The sequence below is a fragment of the Hippocampus guttulatus genome, chromosome 11 (assembly GCF_054856545.1).
Source record: "Hippocampus guttulatus isolate MCC_2025c chromosome 11, RoL_Hgut_1.0, whole genome shotgun sequence".
In the NCBI taxonomy this organism is placed as follows: domain Eukaryota; kingdom Metazoa; phylum Chordata; class Actinopteri; order Syngnathiformes; family Syngnathidae; genus Hippocampus; species Hippocampus guttulatus.
This window is the reverse complement of record NC_141271.1, coordinates 13,534,759-13,562,556: the sequence shown is the minus strand read 5'-3', so window position 1 is coordinate 13,562,556 and position 27,798 is coordinate 13,534,759. Positions and strand designations below refer to the sequence as shown.

Below are 27,798 nucleotides of genomic sequence, written 5' to 3'. Positions count from 1 at the left end.
GGCACATCTCTGACAATGGTCAGTGAATTGATTTGCTAAGAATATTGTCGACTGTGCAGAAGTGATGATCATCACGTTTTGGAAAGACTGCAACCTGCGTCACAAACCCAAAGATAATCTTACGGCGACAGCCTTCTCTCCCAAGAGCGGATGACGTAAGTCTGTAAAGGCACTCCTATCTTGCACCGTTGAATCACTCAACCTTTAGGTTCACCTTCGGCCCATCAATGTTCCCTTGGAGGGCATGGGTAGGAGGAGAAAGAGGAGGAGGGAGCATGCGTGAAGAATAACTCGGAAGCCGTGACAGGTGAGCGCTTGCTTCTAGGACGGTGACCGAAGAAAGACGTGAACTGGTAAGTGAGGTTTATTCATTTTATTTATTTAAATGTTTTTGCCCATTTCTTGTGTATAATGACTCAAAATCATTTAAAATGAGGGAATTTTGTGTGCTGGGGTGTACTTTCAAAGTTTGTTGAAAACTATGCTGGTATAAAATTTGCAAGGTCCATCTTTTTTTTTTTTTTAACTAAAATGTGGAGCCGGATTAACTCCCTTATTGTGTCTTTAATGTCCAATAAAAAGCACATCTCTCCAAATGTTGAGATTGTTGATTTCTGAACCGTATTTCATATGTAAAAAAAAAAAAAAAAATGCAAAAAATTTTTTATACATATGAAATATGTACAGTGTATTCTTTTTCATTTAAATTGGTCATTTGACCATATTCCACTCTGATATTGAAAGAAAATCTGATAAGTATTTCTCTAGTTTCAGGGTGTTTCTTTTCACGTGTTCTGAGTTACTCGCTGTTCGAGAGGGACCAGTGATCATTTTGTCAGCTGGCACGTGCACGCCAACGAGCGATTAATGAACATCTGATTTGTAAGGTGGATGATGGTGGCAAAATAGTTCAAAGTGCAGCTTGTCTTCAACCCGAGTCATCACCGAGCAAAGTGATTAACCATTAACTGCCACCTTGACGCTCGCGCGGAAGATTAGCTTTCTTATCTTATAAGACTTGTTTGGGCTCAGGTGCTGTTACGTGAAACTGTGATGGTCACATGACTGAGACATTTAAACCTTCTGGAATGTCATTTTATGTGTGTGACAGGACATGGCCGGGTACAAGCCAAAGGTGATATCTCTAACCAAGAGCCCAGGTCAAACATTCGGCTTCTATTTGAGGATAGAGCACGATGAGGAGGGCCACCTGATCCGCTGCCTTGAGATGGGAGGCCCGGCCGAGCTGTCCGGCATGAAAGACGGAGACCGAGTCCTCCGAGTGAATGGCAAATATGTCGATGGGCTTTCCCATTCTGAGGTAAGTGACCCATGTGCTGTCGTACAACAATTTCAGAAAGCCTTGTTCACTTGTTTGCCTTTGCTCTGCGCGGCCAGGTGGTGGAGTTGGTGAGAAGCAGCGGTGCGACAGTCAACTTTCACATACTGGACGAAGCTTCCTACAAGCAGGCCAAGGAGCGGGGAGTAAACCTGGCTGAGCCTCACCACTCGCCAGCAGTCAACGGTGCCGCCCGGCGCGCCCTGAAACCAAGACTCTGCTACCTGGTCAAGTCCGGCTCAGGCTATGGCTTCTCTCTGCGTTCGGTCAAAGGTGACATCATAAAAATCGCCACCCACTACATGAATTACACTTGCCTCATCATCAAACTGAAATAATAATGCTTATACAGTAGAGAGGGCGGCCCGGTAGTCCAGTGGTTAGCACGTCGACTTCACAGTGCAGAGGTACCGAGTTCGATTCCAGCTCCGGCCTCCCTGTGTGGAGTTCGCATGTTCTCGCCGGGCCTGCGTGGGTTTTCTTCGGGTACTCCGGTTTCCAAAAACATGCGTGGCAGGCTGATTGATCACTCTAAATTGTCCCTAGGTGTGAGTGAGGGCGTGCAAGGTTGTTCGTCTCTGTGTGCCCTGCGATTGGCTAGCAACCAATTCGGGGTGTCCCCCGCCTACTGCCCAAAGACAGCTGGGATAGGCTCCAGCACCCCCGCGACCCTAGTGAGGATAAAGCGGTTCGGAAGATACAGTAGAGACACCAAAACTATTTTACAAATGTTGGAAATGATATCTGTTGCATCTTCTCCCACTGCTTATGTGGGTTTTCTCTGGGTACGTGCAATGTGTGACGTTTCACTTGATCTGGGGATTAGCATGGGTCTTAAACGGAGGTGGCCAAAAGATGCCTAATTCAAATCAAACTCCACTAATAAACTAACCATCAGACGGTGCACAAATGGAAAAGAACCCGGCTTATTTAACAGATGTGGTGCTTTTAATTCCGTGACGTGACGATGCTGTCACAATTTTAATATCGCGATGTTGCCGTTACGGTTGAATCCGAAATGACTGCACACATCTTTATCGTCTCTCTTATACCATATCCAGGTGAGCGGGGCGTGTTCGTGTCAGAGGTGACTCCGGGAGGCGTGGCGGACCGAGCCGGCGTCAACACCAACGACCGCCTGGTGGAAGTGAACGGCGAGAATATCGAGAGCTACACCCATGAACAAGTGGTGGACAAGGTCAAGATGGCGGGCGGGAGCCTCATGTTCCTGCTGGTGGACGAGGAGACCGACCGCTACTACTGCAGCATGAACATGAAGATCCCCGCTCAGTTCGCCACCACCAAGTGCCTCCCTCACGAGCCGCGCATCGTCAACTTGACCAAAGCGCCCGGCGGCTACGGCTTCCTGCTCAAGGAGGAGGCCAAGATGGGAGGTAGGTGCATTGCGTTCTCCCGTCGCCATGGAAACCAGTGAGCATTGACCGCGAGCTCTTCGGTGTGTGCAGGACACGTGATCACGGATATCGACAGAGGCAGTCCAGCGGAGAGGGGAGGTCTCAAGGACTTGGACAGGCTGGTGGCTGTGGACGGCCAGCAAATGGACACAAGCGCTCACGAGCAAGTGGTGGACGCCATCAGGCAGAGCGGCAACAAGTGCTGCTTGCTCGTGGTGGACAAGGACACCGACCTCATGTATGCTCAGGTGAGATCCCCCTCTGCCATAATATTAGGCACACCTGCACAAGCGAACGGGACGGTTGTCACTGCCTTTATTTGGCAATAATTATACATAATTTTTTTTATGTTGTTTGAGAATTTTTTTTAATTTATGAGTACAGGGGGTTAATTTAAAATGTGAAGTTTTTATAATTGCGGTAATACATTTCAGTTTTTATTTTCATTTTAAGGTATGCCATTTTTATGAATTTGATTAAAAATAAATTACAAAATACATATTCAAAATGTGATCTTATTTTTAATTAAATAGAATGATAATTACATTAAAAGTATCTTATTTCATGTATTGACCAATACATGGGGTGGGGGCTAAGAAAATAATTTCTGGGGCTGCACAGGTTTCTGTTTGGGCTGAAGGACCCCCCCCCCCCCCCTCCCCAAGCCAGAGTGTAGCACCCTCCTTGAATATTAAGCATCTTATTTTTAATATCTTCATAATTTATATTAAAACAACACATCATCAAATTTGGATTGTATCTTAAAACCATTGTACATATTTAATTTGTGCTTTTACTTGTCTGTTTAAAATATTTAGTTGTACATCTTAGGCCTTGGTGGAGTATTGCGCTCTACTCAGCGTCACTCTCGTTTCTGTCAGCGCAGATGTTTTGATCTCGTGTGTGTCTGTGTCCACCCAGGGTAAAGTGTCGCCCATGCTGTTCTGGGAGGAGAAGAAGGACGCTCTCTCTCCACCTAGTTACTCTGAAGCTATCACCTTCCCCGTGCCGTTTAAACCACCCACAGCTGCTCAGGAGAGAAAGAAAGATGAAGAAATAGAGCTGAAACTTAAGTTGTGTAAGATGGAGAAGACTCCTGCTGGATACGGTTTTCATCTCAACGGCATCCAGGGTGTGTTTGGACAGCATATTAAAGAGGTGAGACAATCTAAAGAAAACAAGCCAAGTTTTTCTTTTGATGACATCACCGGCGGACATACAGGTGGTGAAGGGCGGGGCCGCCGACGTGGCCGGCCTGGTGGATGACGACATTGTGGTGGAGGTGAACGGGAAGAACGTGGAGCAGTGCACGCATGAGGAGGTGGTGGACATGATGATCCGCGGCACGGGGAGCAGGCTGGAGATGCTGGTGGCCACCAAGAGCGTCTACGACCAGCTCAAGGCTAGAGGGACGCCCGTCACGCGTCAGCTGCTCGGCGAGACGTCGCAAGTGCAAGTCCACAGTGAGGATCAGGAGACCGCACCGGTTAAAGAGAGGGTGAGCAGCTTTTTGTCATTCCGTTTTCGAAACGTGCGCCATCATGAAGATGAAGGCGAAGGTGCCTTGATGGAACATCGCTCATGCTTTCGATCAACATTAGCATAGCGACACATTCAAATTAACATCGAGATATTTAAGCGGGTTTCTTTTCTTGCAGACCTCATCGGTGTCTTCATCTTCATCCTGTCAGAGTATGGATGACAGACTTTGAGAAGCGACAACATGCTAAATGTTCTTATTTACAAACAATCCTCATCAATGGCCCAAAAAAGAAATTGGATCCTTACCGGTACAAAACTTCGTCACACGTTTATGTTAAACTATCTTGTAAAGGACCGATGGAAGACGGGCTGCTAAATCTTGGTGACTTATAGGCGTATTACATTTTGACCTGCGGTCTACCAGATCCCAGTCCTTCTCTCCTGGCCTGCCCCGTTTTATTGCTGCCCCTCATATAAGTCTCATTCTATTAATTTGGGCTTTCTACTTAACATGGAACCTGGGTAGCTTACACGTGTTTGTACCTCAGATGTTTTACTCTACTTTTGTTCCGTTCATGGTGGTGAAAAAAAAAAAAGGTTGTCCAAATGTTGAAAATTCAGAAAACAATTGTCCTCCTCCCAAACTATGCTGCTTTTATTGAATGCTTTAGAATTAAATGGTGACATAAAAAATGCAGAAGCAGCTCCAGTGTTAAGACTGAAAGAAAAAAAAAAACAATCATTAAAAAGTATTATACAAAACAAATACATTTTAGCAAAGAACAAAAAAGAATCCTTTTATTCCGCACTTTGTAATTAAGGGTCCGCTTTTCAAATTCCTGATTCAGGAACACGGGATTTGGAACCATTCCAATGATCCAAAAGAACATGTTGGTGGGGGTGGGGTGGGTCACAGTGTCATGTGCTTCTCGGGTGCTTGCTTGTGGGCCAGGTAGAGGAAGAGGATGCTGGACAGGGCGCTGACCAGGAAGATGACGTCGAACCAGCGGTGGTAGAAGTTAAACTGCAGCTCTCCCAGAACCTCCGTGACGATGGAGCGGTACTCCAGCGGCATGCTCATGCGCATCAGCAACACGGATGACACAAAGTACATGCCCTGACACACACACACACACACACACATTATGAGATCCCTGCTCCACTTTTAAAGATGAGGCGAATTAAAGAAACTCACCATGATCTGAGCAAGGACCAGCACGATGACGTTGGAAGATTTGCTGCTTGATATAGCGTAGAAGAACTACAATGACGAGAAACAGTGACCGTTTTACTTGTTTTGCCAAAGTCTGCCAGGGCCCATGCACACTCCTTTTTCCAAGCCACTCCATGATTTCCAACGTGCTTCCCTGTAGATTTTGTACCTTTGTGAGGGTGATGAGTAAACCTCGTATGGAGGTAACGATGATGATGCCAACCAGGATGAAGGAGATGTGCTGGGACCAAAACTTCACCTGAGAGTGTAACATAACCACATTTTGTATTAATAACTGCAAATGCGTTTTCAAAGAGGATGATGGGATTTTCAGTACACATGTCTGCCAATTGAGTATTCTGGTGCTGAATAAGTGCTGGTGCAGGTGCTGAAAAGTTAGAAACGTGCTAACTGCGAGGTCTCTGTAGATCCTTAAATGTCTCTTTTTTTTTTTTCAACTTTCAACGTGATCCTTACAAATGCAGAGAAAAAGTTTTATCCAAAATTTCCTAAATTATTTTAAATTAGTCTGTCACTATCAAGATATTTTTACTACTTACCGCTCCTGGTGTTCATATTTCCAACTATCTTAAATTTGCCTTAAGCCTGCAGTTATCCTTTTAATCTTAACATGTTCCAAAATAAAATGTGCTCTACACACAAAAGCCATGTGTTGTCCATTTTGTCATTAAAAAACTTGACATACAGTATATAATTCAATGAATCAAAGGGTAATTCTGTTCATTTACAATGTGTTCTATTTATGTAAAGTCTTTAACTTTGTCTATACAGTAGGCCAGCACTACATGGACAATGCTATTTCGACACACCTCTTAATGAATTACTGTCATGAACGAATAGTGGAATGGACTAGAATCGTGCTTCTTTTAGCGAGACAATTTGTGATTTCATGCTTGCCAAGTTTATGGAAAGGCTTTTCTCTGTTTTCATTGCACTTCGGGAAGAAAAAAAAAATCACCTTTGGTGTGAATTCAAATGAACGAAGAAAGCCTTCCTAGACAAACAAGCATCACATTTTCTTCCATTTTCACTTCACTGTCATGAATGAAAGAACTATTTTTTTGTGTGTGTATGTCAAGAGGGAAACTTGAGGTCTTACGTCAAACTGGATGCCCAAGTAATTGACTGTTATTTCAATGCCCCTGGTCACTGGATCCGTCTTTCCCACCCGATCAAACACAATGTTGATGGTGGCCTACGATGGATGGACAACCGTGTTTCAACCACATTTGACACAATTCAAAATATATTACAAATCAGTGTGCGCGTGCTCACCATAAAGATTTTCCACACGCAATAGATGGAAAAGAAGTAGCCAAGGAAGTTGAAGTATTTGCCCTGAAATGTCTTGGAGTACTCAATGCGCTCCTGTAAAAGATGGCAATGAGCCCGATGTGATTCAGTGAAGAACTCGGATAATTCCTTTTTTTTTTTTTTTTTAATGAAGCAAGCTCTGCCTCAAAGCTTCACAGTGATCATTTCTCGACACTAAATCTTGTTAATCGGCACATTCATACATGGGCGAGTACGCCCAGTCAGACTGGCTAACCGTTAGCCAGTTAACAGGCAGCTGCTAACAAGAACTCACAATAGGCAATTATGTGGCACACCCACGCAAAAAAAAAGTCACAGATTTTACCGTACGGAAAGTAAGGATGCCAAACCCAAGTCGACAGAATTAATACCTTCACTCCGTTTTGTTGTTCTAACATGTGAATGAAATATGTTCAACAATTTATCTGTGTGTGTGTCATACTTTGGTGGCTTGCAGGTCTACAGTCTCGAGAAAAAGCTGCCGACTAAGCTCCTCCAGAGCGTCCACCTCCTGCTGGATGAGCGACAGGTCTGCACGGAACAACAGGAGACGTTTAAGTGAGCACAATTTATCGCTGCCATCGAGTTGTTAAATCTTTCAAAGAGAGGCTACTTTCGCTTCCCGTTTGCGGTGAGGTGACGCTCTTGATCATGCCCCACAATCCCGTCTGCTTGTTCTGGTCTTCTCCGCGCTGGTACATTTGCCTTCGCGTCATGGCGATGCTGCACATCACGTTCATTCATTCCATTTATTTTCCTGAGCATTTGTTGTCAACTTTTTAAAAACATACAAGATAGTTCTCAGGAGGCCTTACCGTTTTTTCTTACTAACGATCATGTCCATAGTTTGAAGCAGACGCCTCTCCAAAGCGAGGATGTCACTGTCTGTCACATTTCTGTGAGTTGCAGCAAATAATGCTCATAACAATTTTTTTTCTACCCCTCAAGGATACAAATTGAAATAAACAATATACTTTAAAACAAGAAAGAGGGTAGTCCCCAACTTTTTCTCAGTAGGGGGCTGGTTCGTGGTAGGACAGATAATTCACAGACCAGCAACCATTCGTCGATGGGGGATCATGCTGGATGCTGGCGGTCGTAAACTAATCGCACATCGGGCGGGGTGGAGAACATACATTCCCAATTGGAGAGTATAAGCTCCGCTACATTAAAAAAAAAAAAAAGTTCTATCCATATCAAATGGCATACTGGGCCACATACTGGTGTTTGGGGACCACTGCTGTAACTACAGTATTTAGAAAAATAGATACATATCTAATCATATGAATTAATTGACTACAAGTTTAAAATAACTTTCTGTGCAATAAGTGGAGAATAAAATATATATTTTAATAGATTAAATATGCATAGCAAAGGAATACCTAATCAATTTCAGACATGCACTAATTTAAAAACAGAACAGAAAGTAAAAATAGTAAAAACATACATTATTAAATAATGGTAGGCCTGTAATAACTACTAATTAAAATCGACATGATAAATTCATACGCGCGCACACACACAGTTAAATTTAAATAATGCCACTTATCTACTGCTAGACCAGACAGAATGTCTGCACTGCTTGGACCTACCTGAGGAAATAGGACATATACGTGTAGGGACAGTTTACTGCACCAAAGCCAGACAAGAGAGCCATGAGGGTGACTCCTATCACACCAACACGACTGATGAGCTGCTCAATGGATAGAATGCCTAAAGGACATATAACATAATTACATATGCACTGTGTTTGTCGGGTGGTGCGATGGCATGGCTGACTTACCGTGTTTTGGACTGAGGATGGGAAAAGGGTCGCCTAGCTTCCAAAAGAAATACATGAAGGTGAACCACACCATGCACGCAAACAGCAATCTCTGTCTGTGCACTGTAACGCAAAACGACTTTTTTTTATGTCGCGTACAGTGTGTGCAACACATCAAACAAACCGCTTTGGCGTGTGCACTTACACAAGCGGATGTTGCTAACCACAAAGTAGCCAATGTAGAAAGGCACCACAAAGATGAGGACCAGCAGAATCACGTAGAGATTCAGCTTCCAGTGAAAGTATCTGGAACTTGAAGGGCAGACTCAATATCACTTTAAACCTATCAAGATGTCATTTGAAAAATATGAACAAAAGGTTCTTTGAGGACTCCAAATTGACCAAAGGCGTGAATGTGAGTTTGAATAGTTGTCTCCTCTATACAGCATGTGCTTAATAATTGGCTATCGATCAATCATGTGTGTACCACGCCACATGCTTCAAAGTTAGCCGGGATCGACACTAGCTCACCCATCACTCTCGAAAGGCAAGCGCTACAGAAAAATGACGGATATAAAAAAAAAAAACAGTGTCCTTACCTACTACTTAAGGCACCCAAAATCTCAAAAATGATGAGCTCAAACATGGTGCATGAAAAAGCAAAGGTGACAGAGAAGACCACCTGCACCACATATCGACGCACCTGCCAACGCATGCAAACAAAATTTACTCGTAACACACAGCAAAATAGCGATGTACAGAATGTAAATACGACTTTTTAATGTACCTCGTAATCTTTGAAAAGCTGTCGCATGAAGAATAGCCAACCAAACCCGAAGAACAGCACCTTAAAATGGAACACAAAATATGGCATAAAAATGTTTTCCTTAAATGTTTATATCATAGAACACATGAAATAGGAAATATTTAAATACTGAAATGGGCAGTTTAATGGACGAGACGTGAACGTTTTATTCGATTGAATTTTTACTGTCAATCAAAATACAATTCTGTCATTTGAGGGTACCTGAGACGTGAACATGATCACGGAATCCACCAAAAAGGACATCGTGTTAGGGGTGTATTAAACGGCCGTTAATCCACCAAATAATCGATGTGCCTCTGAAAGAGGATTGGAGAAGCCTTTCAGATCATGCCGACACAAAAACCAACCACTACCCTTGAACGATAAACATTTATTTTACTCATAATGGACGAAATATTATGAGTGCGACAAGTTAGAAGGGTCGTCTGTAAATGCGTCATCGTGACAGCTCGGGGGAGAACTTCCGTCGCCATTATATGACGTAAGCGGGACATTTTCAACTATTTTTTTATACCCTGACATTTTTTATGTGTAATTGGTGTGTACAGCAGACATTGTTTAGAATATATTTTCGAATATAGGTTGAAGTAAAATGCCGTGGAAGTTACTGTCGCAGCACCATCCTTTAGGGTCCGTTGTGTGTGTGTGTGTGTGTGTGTGTGTGTGTGTGTGTGTGTGTGTGTGTGTGTGTGTGTGTGTGTGTGTGTGTGTGTGTGTGTGTAGGGCAGCCATAATGGACCGGTACAACTCGTGTTAATTCGTGAATGTCCATCCAAGTACTTTAAAACACCAGAAGGACGATTTGCTTTTGTAAGAAGGTCTAGCTGCAATCCTGTCATTAAATTGTGATTGTTTTTATGATATTTATTATTGAAATAATGAAGAAAAATTAAATATAAAAGGTTTTTTGAAATTCAAAAAATTGATTCAAATTAAATCAGCAACAATCAATCCGCAATTAATATATGTATTTAGATTTTTCACTTTATTCTTTTTTCAAGGATTTGTTAAAAATAAGAATGTCATAATCACCGAAGTTTCTTACCAACATTCCAAAAACATCTATGTTCGTTCCTTAAATTGTCCGTATGTGTGAATTTGAATGTGATAGTCATTTTGTCTGTATTTGCTCTGTGATTGGCTTCATTCAGCGAGCAATCTGTTATGTACACCTCAAGTCAGCTGTGTGAGGCTCCAGTTGAACCCTAATGAAGACAAGCACCATTGGACACGGCTGAACAGTAAGACTTTGATTCATTGATGCAAATAGTCATTTCCTCTTTTCTGGAGAAAGTATGCCATAACCGTTGTACTCGTGTTCTTAATGTTATTAGGGCAGAAAAAAGGGGTGCTAACATCATCATGACAATGTTGCATCACTGGGCCAAAGACCTACTTTCCTCTAATGCATCACACTAAATGACAGGGAATGATGTCATCTTTGCAGCTACCAATGACAAAATCCAGACACTTGGAGTGCCACATTCTCACTGCTGGTTCAAATTGTTTAAACAACGTGAGAAAGTCAAAATGCCTAAAAAGAAAGGAAAGAAGAAGGGCAAAGGCGCAGGGGATGACCCCAGTCTGCGCCCACAGATCATGAGGGACAAGCTGAAGAAGGAAGACGCCTACACGGTGTCGAATGCCATAACGCTTAACGATACCTATCGCCTCGGCCTGCGCAGCAACCGCTGTGATCAGCTCAAGGAGGAGATAGCGGCCCTCCGGCGTACTTTTGAGCGGCGGGATCAGGACCTGAACCGCGCCGTGGAGAGGTTCGCTTGCTGCGTGCAGGAGGGAGAGCGTCTCTCGGCTCAGGTGTGGCGTGTGCACCGTGAACACGTTGAGCGTCTGCGTGCCATGCAAGAGAAGCGGCTGAAGTTCCTGGAGGAGCAGTGGGACATGGGTCAGGACGCTTTAGACCACAGGCTGGAGGTACTCAGCGAAAGAATGGCAACCTACTTCCTGCAGTCACGCGTGGGTTTCGAGGACACGGTGGTCCACCTGGAGCGTCACCACCAGCAGGCCTTGGCAACCATCCACATGCTGTACAGCGAGCCCATGGAAGCCCACGGGGTCTTTGAGAAGAGGAAGGCTTTCGAGGTGGAAGAGTGCTTCTTAGACCAGAACGTGAAGGTCCTCAAGAACCAAAAGGCCGAGAAGCGCTACCTCCACGAGATGGAGAATGTGGAGCGCATGGAGGCCAAAAAACAAGTCTCGGTGATCACTTCTAAGAAGGGCGTGGCGCTCTACAACACCATCATCGAGGTGCAGTCCCGGCTGGAGGCCAGCGAGAAGAGCAACTCCGACATGACGGCCAAGCTGACGGCAGCCCGGAACGACGCTAAGGCCAAGATCCACATGCTCCTCAGCCGGATGGCTCGGGACCGCGTCCCCATCCAGATAATGATCAACGAGGTCAGCATGCATAGCAACGCCGCCGCCAACAGCCTGAGGTTGATCATAGCCAAGGGCGCCCGGCTCCTGAAGGTGGCCGAGATGTGTCGCCATTTAGAGGCTCAGCAGAACGAGGAGCAGGTGGCAGCCGAAGAAGTCATCCAGGGATCAGAGACCGTGGAGCCATCGCCCATGTACGAGTTCCCTGAGCTGATGAAGCGCTACAACGCCGCGCAGCTCCACCAGGACGCCCTTAAGCGGCGCAACAGAAACTTGCGGCGGGAGAACCAGCAGCTACAGCTCCTTACGCGCCAACGCGTTGAAGCCAAGACCATTAACCCGGACACCCACAACGGACCATACAATCCCCTTCTTCTCAAAATGGCCCCCGTCATGGAGAAGGACGGCGCCAAGCAAGTGCGATGTGTCATCGAGGGAGTGCACGCCATCAGAATACTCTCCATCAATGAGTGAAGATGTTCATGAGGGATGTCAACACAAGGATCCACACTTGTGTTCAACCTTCCCTCGATTGCAAGGCTTACATTCCAGACTTCACTCCCAGTGTGTGTGTGTAAGTCGTTTACACAGAGAGAGAGAGAGAGAGAGAGATATTTTGGGGCGTGGGGGATTATATTTTTGCCCATCCCAAGTCTTAATGTCTTTTGTTTTGCACAAGATGTCTTCCAGAGCTACCAAAGATGACAGCTGATGTTTAGACTTATTTTCTGTTTACATATGTCGTATTATATTTGTTTAAAGGAATTATATTGATCCAATATGATATTGATGCACGCTAATAAATTACAGCTTCAAACCATCATGTCATTTGTTAGACTCGTTATTATGGCTTACACATGTAAGCCTTCCTACGTGATTAAATACTGTACAGTAGATGTATATGCTGCACTTGATTATACGTAGATAACAGTCAACAATTGAGTGACGTTTGCATCATAATTTAATATGCCACTCGGAGGACTTTCGAAAAACTGAAATCCCCCCCCCCCTGCTGCCCCCCCCCTCCCACGACGTGCAACAACAAAGCCTCGCTCACAAGAGGGCGCCGTGTGTCCAATCCAACGCTACCAAGTGGTCCCCCCCCCCCCCCCCCCCTCACACCTCCCCTTTGCGTGGGTCCACTTCTTTGCAATCCGGAGCTTCACTCTGCTGCTGAATATTTGGGCTCACAATTGGAAACACTCGCGCCGAGGCAAAAGCCTCTTTGTTGTCCTTTGTGGGATGTTCGGAAATCACTGTTACAAGTGACATGTTGCTGAGGTAGAGCATCCTCAAGCATTGTTTGGACACAAGGAGAGGTCAGTGTCTTGTTTTATACTTACTCCCGACATCTCCATTGTAAGTAATATTTGATTGCGTATAGCTTTTTAGAGACCTATGAGAGGCTTTTGCAACCAAATGATTGTGATACTGAAATATTAGAAGCATTTCAGTCTTGCCAATATGGTTTGTTGCAGTGGAAGTTTGCTATTGAGACAGTGACAAATGTATTTAGACCACCACCTGATGAAAATTTTATGCCACAGCCACTCTCAATGAACAGCATTTCTAATTACCAAGCTCTGCGTTTGACGTTTCAATCATATCTAATGGACCTGTAAAGAGATTTTTAATGATAACATTTTATGGCGCATAAAAACGAAACAAATAAAATAGTGAAGTTGTAATAGGGTAGTTTAGTGCATACCCGGGCGGCACGGCAAGTGGTTGTAGCACATCTGGGATTTAAATCTGGGCCCAAGCCCTAGTGCTGCATGCCAGTTCGGTTGTTTGAAGATTCTAAAAATATTTGAAGACTTTCAATTGCCCATTCGAGTGTGAATGGTTAGTTGTACTCTGCGATTGTCTGGTGATGAGTCCAGTATGTACCACGCCCCCCCCCCCCCCCCCAATTCAGTTCTGAGTGGCTGCAGCACACATGACTCGAATAAGGAACCACACGAAGGCAAGTGGGTGGCTAGATGTTCATTTTTTTCCAGTATCAATACTTTCTGTGACATTTTAGATTGGTGTCGTGTAATGACATGTATAAATGATATTTCTAATGTAAAGGGGGCACCTTGGCTCTTTGAAGGTTGGGAAACACCGCCTCAAATTGTCACTGCCGTGGGCAGAGATGGCGTATGGCAGAATGACCAGTTTGAATTCTACAGCAGTTGTTTTTTCTTCATCAGATCTTTATCTTCCCTATTAAATGAGCAAAGATGATGATGATGATGATGATGATGATCCGGGCCTCCTGTAGGAAAGGTCTACATGTGTGTTTGCTCCTTCTGCTGGTGGCAAAACTGCAGGGTAAATATTTCATCATGTTAAACTCACATTCCATGGGTGGATTAGAAAATGGATGGATGGATTTATATACCACAAACGGTCGCAAAACACGAATATGATTTCAAACTCATCTTAAATCATCCTAAGAAATAAATGGCTTGCATGTGATTTGATTTTGGAAAAAAAAAGAATTGCCCATGCATGTAACACTACATGGAGTTCTCTATGTAGTATTGCATGTTTATGTAGTACTACACATGCAGCAAAGACTCTCCATTACAGCCCAGGCTAAACTTGGCTCCTCCTTGACATACAAAGCTTGTCGAGCTGTATCACTTCAACACCCCCCCCCCCCCCCCCCCGGACCAACTTGACTTCTAAAGGATTTGCCGTGCTTTGTCTTGTGGCATTTTAGGTATTTTATAGTGAATAAAGGAGAAAAATATTTTTTTTAAAAATCAGAATAGCCGATTTTGTGAATAGTGATTCACAAACATGCTTTTTACTTTATACAGATTCATTAAATAAAACTATTTAGGATGCCACTTCTTCCCTCATTTTTCTGGAAAAAAAAAAAACAATTTCAATTTTTTTGCGTCATTTGTGGTCATTTGTTGAGATGGTGAATTTTGGGTTTTGGTTTGCTGGCAATTAAAATCATCAGAACATTTCATTTCCAACTCAATTTAACTTTTTTGAATGGAACAACTTACATCAAGTTTTCTCACAATATTCTCATTTATTGATATGTACGTGTAAATGATATCATATGTGTCCAAGGTAAGGTCACAGCCCCGGAGCGAGTGCAGGCCGGCGTGGGCAAGCCGTTCACTTTGACGTGCGCCTTCTCGAAGGACAGAGGCGATGCTGTGCGGCAGGTGACGTGGCTGGACGTGAACAACCAGACGCTCCTCAGCTACCAGCCGGGCAATAAGGACAGTGTGAGCGGGCAGCAGCACGTGGAGCTCACCCCCTCCTCGAAGGACACCTCGTCCGTCACCATCCAGAGAGTCAGTTTCAGGGACGAAGGATGCTACACATGCATCTTTGACACGGTCCAAGCTCATGCAAAACAAGGACGCACCTGCCTGACCGTCACTGGTGAGTAAAGCCCGCATTGTGTTACTTTATTCCTACTGTAATTCTCTTACACAAAGTATATAAAAATAAAAATGCAGCCGTAGTAGAAGTTTGACAATTACAGTATCAATTGTTTGGATTTTGTAGTAGCAGTCCTAGATGTTCTTATTTTCTTTTATTTTTTATTTTTTTGGCAACGCTCCACTCAGCACTTACATGTATTGTTTAACTATGCAGTGCAGCGATCCATCTTAACTTTGGGCTGGGTAATCACATGGTTTCTTCCAAAAGTAAATTTCCTTCTTCTTTTTTTTTTTTTTTTTTGCATATGCGTGTTGGATTGTGTTTGTTGTTCAAATCAAAAGAGACAGTCGTTGAACATCCGACGCTTTAGGCTAGCACTCAAGTGAACTCTTGCAGCGTAAGTCATGAACACATGCAGGAAGCCTCTCTTTGAGATCCGAATGAGTTGCGAGCATGGTGACAGGAGAGGATTTTCTCCACGGGAGAAGTTCGGATACTCAATTTTCAAAGCTGTTTTCGCTCGACACTTCTCAAATCATGTCTGCTGCAAGACCTCATGGGTAGTAAAAGCACATTCCTTTGAGTAGGAAAAAGGCTTCATATTGGCCCAAGAATAATCTGACTGACTAAAATGCGTTACCCGTCCCTTTCTTCATTTTATGTTCAAATAGACATCAAAACAATGGGGTGTCATAATTTGACACAAAAGTAAACAGTGACAAAGTCACGCTGCTACTATGCTGGCTTTGAAAAGAAGATTACGGGGTGGTGTGGTTGCCGCGACAACTGTGATTTCACTATTAGCAGTCTACACACGGGCCTTAATGTTGGCGGACCATCCATGAGACCTCTCATACCATATTTTCAATGGGTTTTTTTTCCATGGAAATAGAAATAATTCATTTCAAGGTCTGTTCATGAAGTATAAGCCTTTTGTTAATTGTACAGGAAATGTTTTAAGTTTTTAACATCACTTAATGTGGCAATGTAAAAACAATAAAAGATTCAGCACGGATATTTTGCATCGTAAATAATGGAAGGGGAACTTTATTAGGTGTACTGGAAATGTTTAAAATAGAATTCAAGTGTAAAAAGAAGTTAGGAAAATCAATATATAAGATCGAATCAAATTTATGCTCCATTAGGGCTCCAGACTGTCCCTAAATGGCTGCATATGACTCCCAAAATTTGAGATTGTACAATTTTCTTTTTTTGTTTTTTGGTGCTCGTTCAACCAGTAAATTTGATGATTCTTCCTCTTTCAGCGTGACACCCATGCTGTTTGCTGATTTTTTTTTTTTTTGCAATAGTCAATAAAAGCTCCAGAGCTCTCCACAGTCAAATGAAGGAGAACAGCTATCCAAAGATTGTTTACAAATTTAATATGAAACAGAAATCCGCCCGTCCGAGATGCCAGATGTTTATTGAGGTTAAGCATTATAGAAAATGATGGACTTGTCCATTCAGAGTCATTTGTAGTCATATAATATGCATATCATATGACACGTATGTCCGAGCTCTGTGGGGCTCCCAGATGAGAATGTTCTTCATTCCGCGCGCCGGACAAGCATGATGAGGCCCAGACAGGTATTTTCATAAAAGAGAGAACAGGGCTCACCACGCTAAGCAGAAACAGCTGTGGTTTGTTTGCTTTCTGTTTTGGACACATATTTTTCAAAATATTTGGACTGTAACCGCTCCGGGGAGAGGAGGTCCTCAGAGCACGGGTGCCGACGATTTACACGTCAAAATAATTCAAAGATCGGGGAAATAAATAACTCGTCAGGTTACAGGAGTGCAAAGGGTCAGGGCGGTGGCAAAATAACAAAAGCAAGATAGCAACATGCAAACGTGATAAAATCTGTGTTGTGCAATTTATATTTTACGACTGGCAAAGCGCTTTGTTCCCTGACCCGAGTCAACTTCCAAGATGTTTCAAAGCCATTTTATCCATTGGAAACCATGTATTTGCTTGTATGTATTTTAACTATTGTGTCATACAACTAAAATAAAGTAAAGTTACTCGCCCTTTGAAGGTGCTGCACAGACACATAATGGAGAGGGAAAAACGTTTGCACTGCGATACTGCCACCTCAAGGAGTTTTATGGGAACTGATGACTCAAGTGTCACATTGTTTTAATGTATTTATTTTGTGTCAGCTTGATCAAGTTGTCTTGTATTTCTCGTATTGGACTGAGCAGCCAGTCCTTTTCCTAATTCGGAGGAAGTTTGGTATTCTAGAGTTTCTCTTGCTCGCACGCACACTTTGAGCTGAAGTTCACTGATTCCCTCCTGTTTTGTATTTAGTGTTCACCCCCCTTCCACATGTGTTCCCCTTGCAGCATCGGTGATAGCAGACAGCAACAAGACAGCAGTGAGTGGGAAAAAGGCATCCCTGTCGTGCTCTTACGGCCTGCCCGAGAAGGTGCAGCAGGTCAGCTGGCGGTACGCCTCGGCGCCGGGGGGGCTCTCCTCGGACGTGGCCTCCTACGCCAAGAGGAGCGACCCCATGATCGAGCCCGCGTACCAGGGCAGGGTGTGGTTGAGCACTTCCCTATCGAACAGCACACTCACCATCCAACCTGTTGCCATCCAGGACGAGGGCTGCTACACCTGTCTGTACAACACGCATGCAGACGGGCCGAAGAGCTCCACTGTGTGCCTCTCCACGTATGGTGAGCATGTTGCTTAGTCAAGGTTTCACATTTTATGAACCAATGTGAATAGTTCACATTGAAAACACCAACATACACTGGCCACATGGCTTATGTCTAGTTGAAGCCCATTTCATTGTTTTGCCTTTCAGTATACATTGCCGGCATAGATAAATGAATTTAAAAAACCCCCACAAATGCTAACATTCGCGTAGCAGCTACGCGAATGTTAGCATTTGAAATGTTCATTTTGTCGTTGTGTCACATGTTACAACATCTTTCACACACAAATCCTGTATAGAAAATAACACACGCAAAGCTAATGTTGTATGCTAACATCGGAACGTGTGTTTCTTTTTGTCATTTAAAGCTGCGTATGCTCAAATATTATTAAAGCCTTTCACAAAGGGGTCACGTGAAAAAATGAATAACATGCCAAGCTAGCGTATGCATCTGTGTTTATTTTTGTCTTTCCAGGCTGTGTTTCCTCAAATGTGACAATTGCCTCTCTAACTTTGCACAGATCTCACACACAAGAATAATTTGAATGCTAAGCTAATGTCCATGCATCCATTTTCTAATTTGTTTATCCTCATGAAGGTCACGGGGCCTGCTGGGGCCCATCCCAGCCATCTTTGGGCAGTAGACGGGGTCCACCCTGAACTGGTTGCCAGCCAATCGTAGGGCACATATCGACGAACAACCATTCGCGCTCACTCTCACACCTCGGCACAATTTAGAGTGTCATGTATGTTTTTGGAATGTGGGAGGGAACAGGAGTACCCGGAGAAAACCCACCCAGGCACACAGTAAGGCCGGAGGAAACGGTTAGAAATGCCCAAAATAAACACATGCTAATGTTACCATGGTTTCCATTAGAACATTTGTATCCAATCTGTGCTTGTGTGTGTGTGAGAGGGGGAAAAAACCCCCAACAAAAGCTAGCTCCCCTCAGACTTCACAGGAGCATGTCTGGGATTTGAAGCAGGAATGTTGATCTTGTCTTCCTGGCTCATTTTGCAAGGAATCAGAGCTCTGTGAGACTAAATGGTGTGAATTGCTCCCGATGCATGACTGTTGTCAGTGTTTGTCAGCACACAGTGGCCGGCCTGTGTGCTTTGTCTCTGCTTGGCTCTTTGGTTCCCACTCCCTCGCTCTCGACTTCCATAAACACACGTGCTTTTGTTCGAAACACTACAGTACAATACAGTAGGTGTTTCTATTTGTTGAGAACTATTAGCATTTGGATTGTTCTCCTCCATGGCAACCTTCCTCCCTTCAAGTGCTGCTATACTGGAGAGAATACGAGACCTCATTCGATGCATGCTGCCCGTTAACAGTGGTGACTGCAGCATATCTTATTAATGGCAACACTTGCTTTTGTGTCGTTATCGGCTCTGATAATGTATCTTGAAATGTGGATACATTTTCATAATTCATACGACTAATAATAATAATACAGATACAGAACTTTACGCACGCACACACACACACACACACACACACACACACACACACACACACACACACATCCGCACACAAACATGGTAGCTACTGATCAGAACATTATAAAAGCTGAGGTGAACTTTTCAGTAAAATCTTGGCCAGCCTCTAAAAGTACAATATTCAAATAACTCTGGCCAAATAACGTGTTGCTGCCAATACAAATGTTCCAGTCGACCATATCTCCTCAGAACAGCAAATTGAAACCAGACAGAGGTTCTCGTATGGATTTTCTGGAATTCACAAATCTGAACGTGCTCTGTTCAATCTCTACCACATTAATACATTTAAAATAAATGCCCCAAAAATAATCCAAATTATTATTAAATTGGGAAACATTTATGCTTGAATTGTACTTTTTTTAAAAAAGTTGGATACACCTTGGGCGGCACGGTGGTCGACTGGTTAGCACGTCCGCCTCACAGTGCAGAGGGTACAACGTATAAATTTAAAAGCAGTTTCAGGTAGTTTTCATTTTGTTAATAAAATAATAAAATTCAATTTTAATAGTAGTTACTGTGTCAGTTTTCGTGAACTGTAACAACCCTGCTGTCCATCCATCCATCCATCCTTCTCCTTATGTTTGTACCAGCGCTGCCCAAACCTCAGGTGAGCTACAAGAGCACGTTGGCCGGCGTGATCGAGGCCAACTGCAGCGCCGTGTCGCGGCCCCCCGTGGAGATGGTGTGGAACGTGGAGCAGGACAACCGCACCGTGGGCCCACCCGTCACGACGCTGCTGCCGCGGGACGACGGCACCACGCTGGTGATCAGCACGCTGACCGTGCGCTCCGGCCTGCTCAAAGACGTGTCAGTCAAGTGTCTGGTGCACCACAAGGGCCTGGAGGCCCCCATCGCCGTGTCCATGAACACCAAAAGTCAGTCTGAAATCGTCTCCTGCTAAAAATATGTCGTTTTAGTCGTATTTAACCACTCGTCGTCACACTCGAGGGATTTGTGTAGGTGAACAGACAGGCCTAGGTTTATGTTGTGCATGTGAATGGATGGCCACTTTGAAATATTTTGACTTTAACTTATGAAATACGGTAAAACCGCTCAATCTATCAAACAATGTGTACATTGTTTATATGATGCTATTTTGAAAAAGTGCTTCGTCAGGGCTGCCATTTAAAAGGCAAAGAGTTAAGGATTTTTGTGGGGGGAATTATCTTTAGCTTTTTTTTTTGTCTTCGCATTTCAAGAAAAGTTTATTAGTCGTAAAAGTGGTAATCCTCATTACTCCTTGTAGCCCCACTTTTTCGTCTTTGCCCTCTCTTTTTCGACAGCTAGACTTCTGACACTGTTTCCCCACTTTTTTTAGGGGGAGGGGGGGGTTGCAATGCATCAAAGTCAAAAGTCATTTTAATCGCTGTAAAGTCCCTTGAATAACACTTATTGAAAAAAAAAAGGAATCCCAAATCGACAGGAATATTATACAGGGGGCTAAATAAGAAACACGTTTCACATGTTTATACATTTACCAGTACCTAGGCAGTACTAAAGGGTCGTGGGGATAAAAAAAAAGTCATTATATTACATTTCATACGCCATAATCAATATGCATTATGTACTGTAAATAAAGTATGTTTAAAAAAAACAACAACAACAACAACATTTTCAAAAGTATGATTTTAAAACGACCTTGAAAGCCCTTAATGATAGGTACAAAAAAAAAGGGTATCGTTTTCCACCTGGGATTAACCCTTTCAGAGACAGCGGTTACTACAGTGGACAGCTTATCATGTTATCAGGTTACAGAGTGCATCAAAGGGTTAAAAGCATTCACACTTCATTGGTCTGTTTTGAATGTTCATTTGAATTAGTCACCCTAATAATAAATGGCAAAAAAAAGTTTCAAAACCAATTTCTTGACAACTAGTGGAAATATGAACCGTCTGCAGTTCTCGCTATCCATAGAGCAAAGCATAGAGCCGTTGATTTCATAGGCTAAAATGTGTGTCATGTCCTCATAGTTGGGACGGCCCTGGCCATCCTCATCTCGGTGACCACGGTGGCAGCTCTCCTCGTACTGGCCCTCTGCTTCTGTCTCTGGAAGTGCTTCCTGCGCAAAGGTGTGTGAGCCGGTCCATTCGTTTCTTTTGCCGCCGTACACCCGCAAAAAATGCAAACGACTATGTCGTTCATCTAAGGTCTGATTTGAACGGGTTTCATTGGAAACTTGGTTTCCAGTTCAAACCTGTTACATGACTCTGTGACATCACACCAGGACAACTACTTTACCATTCTTTTCATCTGCCATTAACTCTTGTTTGGACTTGTTGCAGCCGACTGATGACTTCAGCACCGCATCACAGCATTTCTATCATCGCGCCATCGAGGGCCGACATTCACACCTCCAGAGGATGTCAATCACTCTCCTCGACAACCCTACGACATTCGTCTTTCCGTGTATGCCTGACTCCTGTTCAAACATTCAAAAGGAAATCTTTTTGCACACTTGCATACACGCTATTGGATTTTATTTAAACACAGAATGAATAATTGAAACAAAGTGTTTAGAATTATTATTAAGAAGTATTGGATGATGTATTAGCAATAAAACATGTACGGGTATTTATTATTGTTGTGGGCTCTTTTTTTGTGTGTATGAAGCCTTAAGAGTGATCTATTTCAGAGAGTCTCATTCAGGGAGCCTAAGAAACAATTCAAATGTATACATTAAAGAAATGATGATGCAAAGCCTAGAATAATAAAAAGATTTTTAAATATATTTATAAATATCCGTCTAGCCTCTCAGACATTTGTGTTTTATTTTTTTAGTCCAATATGGCTCTTTCAATATTTCGGGTTGCCTACCCCTGGGTTAGGGTGATGGCTTGGGGTTAGCTTGGTACACCTGCAGCTGGAATGAGTCTTTCAGTCTGTGACCAATTCCCTACTCGCAGACGTACAGCACAAACTTCACATTCAACATGTGAGCTCATGTACATTGTTGACGCTTTCTCTTCCTCAGTTCTAACACTGGAGTTGGGTGAACTGATGGAAGACATTATCTCTCTGTCTGTGCAATGTCCATATGATGCCCATGTGTCTGCATTTCCATGCTCTGTCCTCACGAATCCTTTGTCCTCAGAGAAATCTAACACGAACGAATGGGGACAACGTGTGTTGTAATTGTTTCATATTGTGTGTCCCTGCCACGACAACACAGAGCGCTTAAATTGTTTCATTTTCATACTGGCGAAACGACATTTGAAGCAGGTCTGTGGTTCAAAACAACGCCCTCTGGTGGATGGTGGATAGCTAGCTAGCTAGTTGGTGAGCTAGTTGGCGAGCTAGATGGCGAGCTAGCCGGCGAGCTAGCCGACGAGCTAGGTGGCTAGATAGATGTAGACCATGGACTGTATAGGAAGGTGTTTTTGGTCGAAAAAAAACGACCATGTATAGAAAGGCGTTTTGAGCCGAAAATAACGACCATGTATAGTAAGGCGTTTTTAGCCAAAAAAAACTACCATGTATAGTAAGGCGTTTTTTGCCGAAAAACACGACCATGTATGGTAAGGCGTTTTTAGCCCAAAAAAAAAACGACCATAGTAAGGCGTTTTTAGCCGAAAAAAACGACCATGTATAGTCAGGCCTTTTTAGCCCAAAAAACCGACCATGTATATAGTAAGGCGTTTTTAGCCGAAAAAAACGACCATGTATAGTCAGGCGTTTTTAGCCCAAAAAAAACGACCATGTATAGTAAAGCGTTTTTAGCCGAAAAAAACAACCATGTATATTAAGGCGTTTTTTATCAGAAAAAAACGACCATGTATAGTAAGGCGTTTTTAGCCCAAAAAAACGACCATGTATAGTAAGGTGTTTTTTGAGGAAAACACGACCATGTAAAGTAAGGTGTTTTTAGACGAAAAAAATGACCATGTATAGTGAGGCGTTTTTTGAGGAAAACACGACCATGTAAAGTAAGGCGTTTTTAGCCGAAAAAAACGACCATGTATAGTCAGGCGTTTTTAGCCCAAAAAAAACCGACCATGTATATAGTAAGGCGTTTTTAGCCGAAAAAAAACGACCATGTATAGTCAGGCGTTTTTAGCCCAAAAAAAACGACCATGTATAGTAAAGCGTTTTTAGCCGAAAAAAACAACCACGTATAGTAAGACGTTTTTAGCCGAAAAAAACAACCATGTATACTAAGGCGTATTTTATCGGAAAAAAAAGACCATGTATAGTATGGCGTTTTTTGACGAAAAAAACGACCATGTATAGTAAGGCGTTTTTGGCCGAAATCTTTAGCCCAAAAAAAACGACCACGTATGGTAAGGCTTTTTTAGCCTAAAAAAATGACCATGTATATTAAGGCGTTTTAGCTGAAAAAAAAAGACCACGTATAGTAAGCGGTTTTTGGCCGAAATTTTTAGCCCCAAAAAACGACCATGCATAGTTAGGCGGTTTTAGCCGAAAAAAAAGACCATGTATAGTAAGGCGTTTTTTGACGAAAAAAGGACCATGTTTAATAAGGCGTTTTTAACTGAAAATTTTAGCCCAAAAAACTCCACCATGTATAGTAAGGCGTTTTTTGACGAAAAAAAAGACCATGTATAGTATGGCGTTTATAGACGGGGAAAAAAACCACCATGTTTTTTTTCGGGCTAAAAACGCCTTACAATACTATGTCGTTTTTTTCGGGCTAAAAAGGCCTTACTATACTATGTCGTTTATTTCGGGCTAAAAAGTCCTTACTATACTATGTCGTTTTTTTTTTTTTAGCTAAAAACGCCTTACTATACTATGTCGTTTTTTTCGGCCTAAAAACGCCTTACTATACTATGTCGTTTTTTTCGGCCTAAAAACGCCTTACTATAATACTGTCGGTTTTTTCGGGCTAAAAACGCCTTACTATACTATGTTGTTTTTTTCGGCCTAAAAACGCCTTACTATACTATGTTGTTTTTTTCGGCCTAAAAACGCCTTACTATAATACTGTCGTTTTTTTCGGGCTAAAAACGCCTTACTATACTATGTTGTTTTTTTCGGGCTCAAAATGCCTTATTATACTACGTCATTTTTTTTCGGCCTAAAAACGCCTTACTATACTATGTCTTTTTTTTTTTTTTAGCTAAAAACGCCTTACTATACTATGTCGTTTTTTTTGGGGCAAAAAAAAAAGCCTTACTATACTATGTCATTTTTTTAGCTAAAAACGCCTTACTATACTATGTCGTTTTTTTGGGCTAAAAACGCCTTACTATACTGAGTCGAATTTTTTTCGGCCTAAAAACGCCTTACTATACTATGTCATTTTTTTTTAGCTAAAAACGCTTACTATACTATGTCGTTTTTATCAGGCTAAAAACGCCTTACTATACTATGTTTTTTTTTTAGCTAAAAACGCCTTACTATACTATGTCGTTCTTTTCGTCCTAAAAACGCCTTACTATACTATGTCTTTCTTTTCGGCCTAAAAACGCCTTACTATACTGTCGGGGGGGTTTTCGGCCTAAAAACGCCTTACTATACTATGTCGTTTTTTTTTTTTGCTAAAAACGCCTTGCTATACTATGTCATTTTTTTTAGCTAAAAACGCTTACTATACTATGTCGTTTTTATCAGGCTAAAAACGCCTTACTATACTATGTTTTTTTTTTTAGCTAAAAACGCCTTACTATACTATGTCGTTTTTTCGGGCTAAAAACTCTTAACTATACTATGTCGTTTTTTTCACGCTAAAAACGCCTTACTATACTATGTCGTTCTTTTTGGCCTAAAAACGCCTTACTAAATATACTATGTCATTTTTTTCGGGCTGAAAACGCCTTACTATACTATGTCGTTTTTTTCGGTCTAAAAACGCCTTACTATACTATGTCGTATTTTTCGGGCTAAAACGCCTTACAATACTATGTCGGGGTTTTTTTTGCTAAAAACGCCTTGCTATACTATGTCGTTTTTTTTTAGCTAAAAACGCCTTACTATACTATGTCATTTTTTTCGGGCTAAAAACGCCTTACTATACTACGTCGCTTTTTTTAGCTAAAATCGCTTTACTATACTATGTCGTTTTTTTTTTTTTTTGCTAAAAATGCCTTACTATACTATGTCGTTTTTTTCGGGGTAAAAACTCCTTACTATACTATGTCGTTTTTTTCGGGGTAAAAACTCCTTACTATACTATGTCGTTTTTTTCGGGCTAAAAACGCCTTACTATACTATGTCGTTCTTTTCGGCCTAAAAACGCCTTACTATACTATGTCTTTCTTTTCGGCCTAAAAACGTCTTACAATACTATGTCGTTTTTTTTTCGGCCTAAAAACGCCTTGCTATACTATGTTGTTTTTTTCGGGCTCAAAATGCCTTATTATACTACGTCGTTTTTTTCCGGCCTAAAAACGCCTTACCATACTATGTCATTTTTTTAGCAAAAAACGCCTTACTATACTATGTCGTTTTTTTCGGGGTAAAAACGCCTTACTATACTATGTCGTTTTTTTTTTCGGCCTAAAAACGCCTTACTATACTATGTCTTTTTTTTTAGCTAAAAACGCCTTACTATACTATGTCGTTTTTTTCGGGCTAAAAACGCCTTACTATACTATGTCGGGTTTTTTTGGGCAAAAAAAAGCCTTACTATACTATGTCATTTTTTTTTAGCTAAAAACGCTTACTATACTATGTGGTTTTTATCAGGCTAAAAACGCCTTACTATACTATGTGGTTTTTTTTAGCTAAAAACGCCCTACTATACTATGTGGGTTTTTTTTTAGCTAAAAACGCCTTACTATACTATGTCGTTTTTTTCGGGCTACAAACTCTTAACTATACTATGTCATTTTTTTCGCGCTAAAAACGCCTTACTATACTATGTCGTTCTTTTTGGCCTAAAAACGCCTTACTATACTGTCGTTTTTTTCGGCCTAAAAACGCCTTACTATACTATGTCGTTTTTTTTAGGTAAAAATGCCTTACTATACTATGTCGTTTTTTTCGGGGTAAACACGCCTTACTATACTATGTCGTTTTTTTCGGGCTAAAAACGCCTTACTATACTATGTCGTTCTTTTCGGCCTAAAAACGCCTTACTTTACTATGTCTTTCTTTTCGGCCTAAAACGCCTTACTATACTATGTCGTTTTTTTTTTCGGCCTAAAAATGCCTTACTATACTATGTCGTTTATTTTGGGCTAAAAACGCCTTACTATACTATGTCGTTTTTTTTTTGCTAAAAACGCCTTACTATATTATGTCGGGGTTTTTTTAGCTAAAAACGCTTTACTATACGATGTCGTTTTTTTTTAGCTAAAATCGCTTTACTATACTATGTCGTTTTTTTTAGCTAAAAATGCCTTACTATACTATGTCGTTTTTTTCGGGGTAAAAACGCCTTACTATACTATGTCGTTTTCTTCGGGTAAAAACGCCTTACTATACTATGTCGTTCTTTTCGGCCTAAAAACGCCTTACTATACTATGTCGTTCTTTTCGGCCTAAAAACGCCTTACTATACTGTCGTTTTTTTCGGCCTAAAAACGCCTTACTATACTATGTCGTTTTTTTCGGGCTAAAAACGCCTTACAATACTATGTCGTTTTTTTTTTGTTGCTAAAAACGCCTTGCTATACTATGTCGTTCTTTTTGGCCTAAAAACGCCTTACTAAATATACTATGTCGGTTTTTTCGGCCTAAAAACGCCTTACTATACTATGTCGTTTTTTTCGGCCAAAAACGCCTTACTATACTATGTCGTTCTTTTCGGGCTAAAAACGCCTTACTATACTATGTCGTTCTTTTCGGGCTAAAAACGCCTTACTATACTATGTCGTTTTTTTCGGGGTAAAAACGCCTTACTATACTATGTCGTTCTTTTCGGCCTAAAAACGCCTTACTATACTGTCATTTTTTTCGGCCTAAAAACGCCTTACTATACTATGTCGTTTTTTTCGGGCTAAAAACGCCTTACAATACTATGTCGTTTTTTTTTTTTGCTAAAAACGCCTTGCTATACTATGTCGTTCTTTTTGGCCTAAAAACGCCTTACTATACTATGTCGGTTTTTTCGGCCTAAAAACGCCTTACTATATTGTGTCGTTTTTTTCGGCCTAAAAACGCCTTACTATACTATGTCATTTTTTTCGGCCTAAAAACGCCTTACTATACTATGTCATTTTTTTCGGCCTAAAAACGCCTTACTATACTATGTCGTTTTTTTTAGCTAAAAATGCCTTACTATACTATGTCGTTTTTTTCGGGGTAAACACGCCTTACTATACTATGTCGTTTTTTTCGGGCTAAAAACGCCTTACTATACTATGTCGTTCTTTTCGGCCTATAAACGCCTTACTATACTATGTCGTTTTTTTTTCGGCCTAAAAATGCCTTACTATACTATGTCGTTTTTTTCGGGGTAAACACGCCTTACTATACTATGTCGTTTTTTTCGGGCTAAAAACGCCTTACTATACTATGTCTTTCTTTTCGGCCTAAAACGCCTTACTATACTATGTCGTTTTTTTTT

The 27,798-nt window shown here is 42.0% G+C and overlaps 4 protein-coding genes across 5 annotated transcripts; 3 read left to right on the top strand and 1 right to left on the bottom strand.

Annotated features, from left to right (window-relative positions):
• Positions 1–195: 195 nt before the first annotated feature.
• Positions 196–6,114, top strand: pdzk1 (PDZ domain containing 1). The gene is made up of 8 exons (XM_086124207.1): positions 196–353; positions 1,112–1,321; positions 1,399–1,612; positions 2,401–2,733; positions 2,806–3,002; positions 3,676–3,912; positions 3,977–4,252; positions 4,413–6,114. The coding sequence occupies exons 2-8, from the start codon at positions 1,115–1,117 to the stop codon at positions 4,464–4,466; spliced, it is 1,518 nt and encodes a 505-aa protein (XP_085980333.1). The 5' UTR covers positions 196–353; positions 1,112–1,114; the 3' UTR covers positions 4,467–6,114.
• gphra (golgi pH regulator A) lies at positions 4,874–9,812 on the bottom strand. 2 transcript variants are annotated; one of them, XM_086124209.1, is made up of 14 exons: positions 9,574–9,812; positions 9,334–9,393; positions 9,146–9,249; positions 8,752–8,858; positions 8,568–8,669; positions 8,377–8,497; positions 7,600–7,680; positions 7,398–7,507; positions 7,227–7,315; positions 6,746–6,838; positions 6,570–6,665; positions 5,619–5,708; positions 5,432–5,497; positions 4,874–5,353 (listed from the first exon to the last, which is right to left on the bottom strand). In XM_086124209.1, the coding sequence occupies exons 1-14, from the start codon at positions 9,613–9,615 to the stop codon at positions 5,147–5,149; spliced, it is 1,368 nt and encodes a 455-aa protein (XP_085980335.1). In that variant the 5' UTR covers positions 9,616–9,812; the 3' UTR covers positions 4,874–5,146. The 2 variants fall into 2 exon arrangements, with proteins under 2 accessions (XP_085980335.1, XP_085980334.1); XM_086124208.1 differs by having other exon boundaries at positions 5,432–5,708.
• A 1,081-nt stretch (positions 9,813–10,893) lies between these two features.
• On the top strand, positions 10,894–12,243 carry LOC147198160 (dynein regulatory complex subunit 2-like). The gene has a single exon (XM_086122944.1). The coding sequence runs from the start codon at positions 10,903–10,905 to the stop codon at positions 12,241–12,243; it is 1,341 nt and encodes a 446-aa protein (XP_085979070.1). The 5' UTR covers positions 10,894–10,902.
• Positions 12,244–12,934: 691 nt separating this feature from the next.
• LOC147198159 (OX-2 membrane glycoprotein) lies at positions 12,935–21,904 on the top strand. The gene is made up of 7 exons (XM_086124600.1): positions 12,935–13,088; positions 13,965–14,085; positions 14,845–15,165; positions 17,512–17,844; positions 19,919–20,203; positions 21,299–21,397; positions 21,611–21,904. The coding sequence occupies exons 2-7, from the start codon at positions 13,995–13,997 to the stop codon at positions 21,616–21,618; spliced, it is 1,137 nt and encodes a 378-aa protein (XP_085980726.1). The 5' UTR covers positions 12,935–13,088; positions 13,965–13,994; the 3' UTR covers positions 21,619–21,904.
• The last annotated feature ends 5,894 nt before the right edge of the window (positions 21,905–27,798 follow it).